The sequence below is a fragment of the Propithecus coquereli genome, unplaced genomic scaffold (assembly GCF_000956105.1).
Source record: "Propithecus coquereli isolate 6110/MARCELLA unplaced genomic scaffold, Pcoq_1.0 Scaffold248, whole genome shotgun sequence".
In the NCBI taxonomy this organism is placed as follows: Eukaryota; Metazoa; Chordata; class Mammalia; order Primates; family Indriidae; genus Propithecus; species Propithecus coquereli.
Window position 1 is genome coordinate 1,240,697 of NW_012148041.1, and position 3,436 is coordinate 1,244,132.

The 3,436-nt window shown below is 50.1% G+C and overlaps 1 protein-coding gene across 1 annotated transcript in view; it reads left to right on the forward strand.

Annotated features, from left to right (window-relative positions):
- The window catches only part of DEF6 (differentially expressed in FDCP 6 homolog (mouse)), a 28,448-nt gene extending 25,928 nt beyond the window's left edge, over positions 1-2,520 (forward strand). Inside the window, exons 8-9 of the mRNA XM_012646569.1 lie at positions 1,641-1,731; positions 1,932-2,520. Of these exons, the coding sequence (XP_012502023.1) occupies positions 1,641-1,731; positions 1,932-2,155 (315 nt within the window). The 3' untranslated portion in view covers positions 2,156-2,520. The remainder of the gene's footprint in view (positions 1-1,640; positions 1,732-1,931) is intronic.
- Positions 2,521-3,436: the final 916 nt, after the last annotated feature.

Consider the following 3,436-nt stretch of genomic DNA (forward strand, 5'->3'; position numbering starts at 1 on the left):
CTCTTGCTCAGGCTGGTCTAGAACTCCTGAGCTCAAACAATCCGCCCGCCTCGGCCTCCCAGAGTGCTAGGATTACAGGCGTGAGCCACCGCGCCGGCCCGTATCCCAGAGTTTTGTTGTTGTAGTTGTTGTTTGTAGAGATAGGGTCTTGTTCTGTTGACTGGGCTGGAGTGCAGTGGCGCCATCATAGCTCACTGCAACCTCGAACTCCTGGGCTCAAGGGATCCTCCCACCTCAGCCTCCCAGGTAGCTGGGACTATAGGCGTGCACTGCCACACCTGGCTAATTTTTAAATTTTTTGTAGAGATAGGGTCTCTCAATGTTGCCCAGGCTGGTCTGGAATTCCTGGCCTCAAGTGATCCTCCAGTCTCAGCCTCCCAAAGTGCTGAGATCACAGGCATGAGCCACTGCATCCAGCCCTATCCTAGAGTTTTGACCCTGGCTCACGGACAAGTTCACATTACCATATGTGGCAGATGAGACCCATGATGATCTGGCCCAGGAGAGCTTACTATGCCTCTGCCTCCTAGATCTACTTGCAGCTCCCTCGTTTTTGTTCCTGTAGGCCTCACACTGGCCATGCTTTCCACCCTACTTCATGTAACAGCCTCCATAACTAAATGCTTGAGTTCCTTAAGGACAGTTATGTCCCCAAAGCCTAGCACAGTGCTTGGCTCTTAGAAGACATTCAACAAATATTTGTTGAATGAATATATGCATGAATAAATTCTGAAGTGAACGACTGGGTGTCACATGGCTAAAAAGTGCTGGAGCAGCTAAGATTCAAACCCAAGCCCATTCATTCATTTAACAAATGTTTATTAGGGCCAGGCGCGGTGGCTCACACCTGTAATCCTAGCACTCTGGGAGGCCGAGGCGGGAGGATTGCTTGAGTTCAGGAGTTGGAGACCAGCCTGAGCAAGAGCGAGACCCTGTCTCTACTATAAATGGCAAGAAATTAGCCAAACAACTAAAAATAGAAAAAACTAACTGGGCATGGTGGCACGTGCCTGTAGTCCCAGCTACCCAGGAGGCCGAGGCAGTAGGATTGCTTGAGCCCAGGAGTTTGAGGTTGCTGTGAGCTAGGCTGACGTCACAGCACTCTAGCCTAGGCAAGAGAGTGAGACTCTGTCAAAAAAAAAAAAAGAAATATGTAACACAGAAAGGGAAAGTTCCTCTACAATTCCCCCACCCCTAGCCCCACCCCAGAGCTAGTCTCTCTGTGAAAGTTGAGCAGAGGTTCTTGCATTAGGTCTTGGAGAGATGGTGTAGTCCAGTGGTTTAGAACTCAATGTATGTCCCTGGGCAAGTCACTTGACCTCTTTTGAACTTGTTTGTTATTAATTTCTGCTCTGTAAGTTCAATAAGATAATAAATGTGCTTAACACATCTTAGCTGCTCAATAAATAGGAACTATCATTATGATCTTTTTTACTGTTTGGGGGTCCACAAGTCCCCTGAAATTATTGGAGGCAAATTCTGTTCGTGTATGTAACTCTTTATGAACATGCGTGGATTTTTCTGAGGAGCTGATCAGTAGCCTTCGTCAGATTTTAAGGGGTCTGTGAACCTGAAAAAATCAAGACCCCCTGCCATGGATGGTGGTTCTGACCCACTCCCCACTGGCCCTGCCCCCACAGGCTGCCCAGCGGAAGCTGCGCCAGGCCAGCACCAATGTGAAACACTGGAACGTCCAGGTGAACCGGCTCATGCATCCAATTGAGCCTGGAGGTGAGAAGGGGTAGACTCTGGAGCTTTCTCTGGAGTTGGAAGGGAGAAGGGAGGGAGCAAGGGACACCTCCAGGTCTCCAGGGCCAGCACAGGTAGGACTGAAAGTCAGGAGTTCTCTCCCCCAGGGCTGAGGCAAGGCCCCTTATCTCTCCTCTTCGCATGGGCAACTTCCTCCTCACTTCCTGCATTCTCTCTGCCAGATAAGCGGCCCGTCACCAGCAGCTCCTTCACAGGCTTCCAGCCCCCTCTGCTTGCCCGCCGTGACTCCTCCCTAAAGCGTCTGACCCGTTGGGGATCCCAGGGCAGCAGGACCTCCTCGCCCACCAGCGGTGAGCAGCAAAAGTCCCTCAATGGAGGTGATGAGGCTCCAGCCCTGGCTTCCACCACTCAGGAAGATAAACTGGATCCAGCACCAGAAAATTAGCCTCTCCTAGCCCCTCGTTCCTCCCAGTGTTGTGTCCACCAGGACCTAGCCACAGCTGGCCTGTGGGTGACACCAGCCCCTGCTAGGAGAGGGAGCTGAGGTCCTGCTGCCAGGGGCCCAGGCCCTCCAAACATAAAACAGTCCAGGATGGAACCTGATTCATCTTTCACACCAGCTCCCAGCCCCAGACATGGCGGCAGTCTGGGCTGTTGATCCTCGAGAACTCGGCCCTGTGCTTTAGCCCAAAGGACCTGATGCCTTGGGCGGGGAAAGACAGTAAGCAAACAAGCCAGGGGCCTCCTGCCCCCAGGCTGCCACCAAATTGTGGAGGCACATTTCCAAATAAAAACTGCCGTTGGAATGAACTGTTGGCTCAGGTCTGTCCATCTCTCCTGCCCGTGAGTCCAGTTATGGGTTCCAAGGCAGTAAGGGATACTGAAGTGGTTAGGAATGTAGACCCTGGAGCTAGACTGCCTGGGTTCTAAACCTGGCTCTGCTACTTACTGACTGATTGCCTTTGGTCAAGTTTCTTCACATCTCTGTGTTTCAGTTCCCACGTTGGTAAAATAGAGATAATAATTACATCTACTTCATAGGGTTATGTGAGGATTGAGTGTTTGGCACATGAGTGAGCACTGCTATTATCAGTCAAGAGTGTTTTTTGAGCATCTACTCTAGGCCTTGCAATTTCCCAAGTTATTTAATTCTCATGAGAACCCTAAGAGCTGGATATCTCTATTGTCATTTTACAGATGGACAAATTGAGGCTCAGGGATAGTAGGTAACTTGTCCAAAGCCTTTCACACTTGCTTTTCTCCCCATGTTCTCTGCCTCACTGACCTTGTTACCCAAGACAGAGATCTGAGAACATAGGAAGATTCACTTCCCCTCTCTCACCCCCCTCATCCAAAACCCGTCATCAAATCCAGTAGATTCTCCTTCATACTCTCATATCTGTCCTTCCTTTTCCAACCCCATGGCTACTGCCATGGTTGAGGCCTTTGTATCTTCTACCTGGGTGTTAACTTTTGACTCTTTCATCGGGCCCTATATCTAATCAATCACTGAATCCAGTCAATTGGGCTTTCTTGCTTACTCTCAAATCCACAGCTTGGGGCCATGTCTCATGGCCACTGCCTTATTCTGGCCCTTGTCACCTCCCAACTAAATAATAGCAATAGCCAGGTCTCCTTGCCATGCTGCCTGGATGGGATTTCTAAAATGCAGATTTGTCCTCAACCCTTCCTGATTTCCAGTCCCTCAGTGGTATCCCAGAGTTTT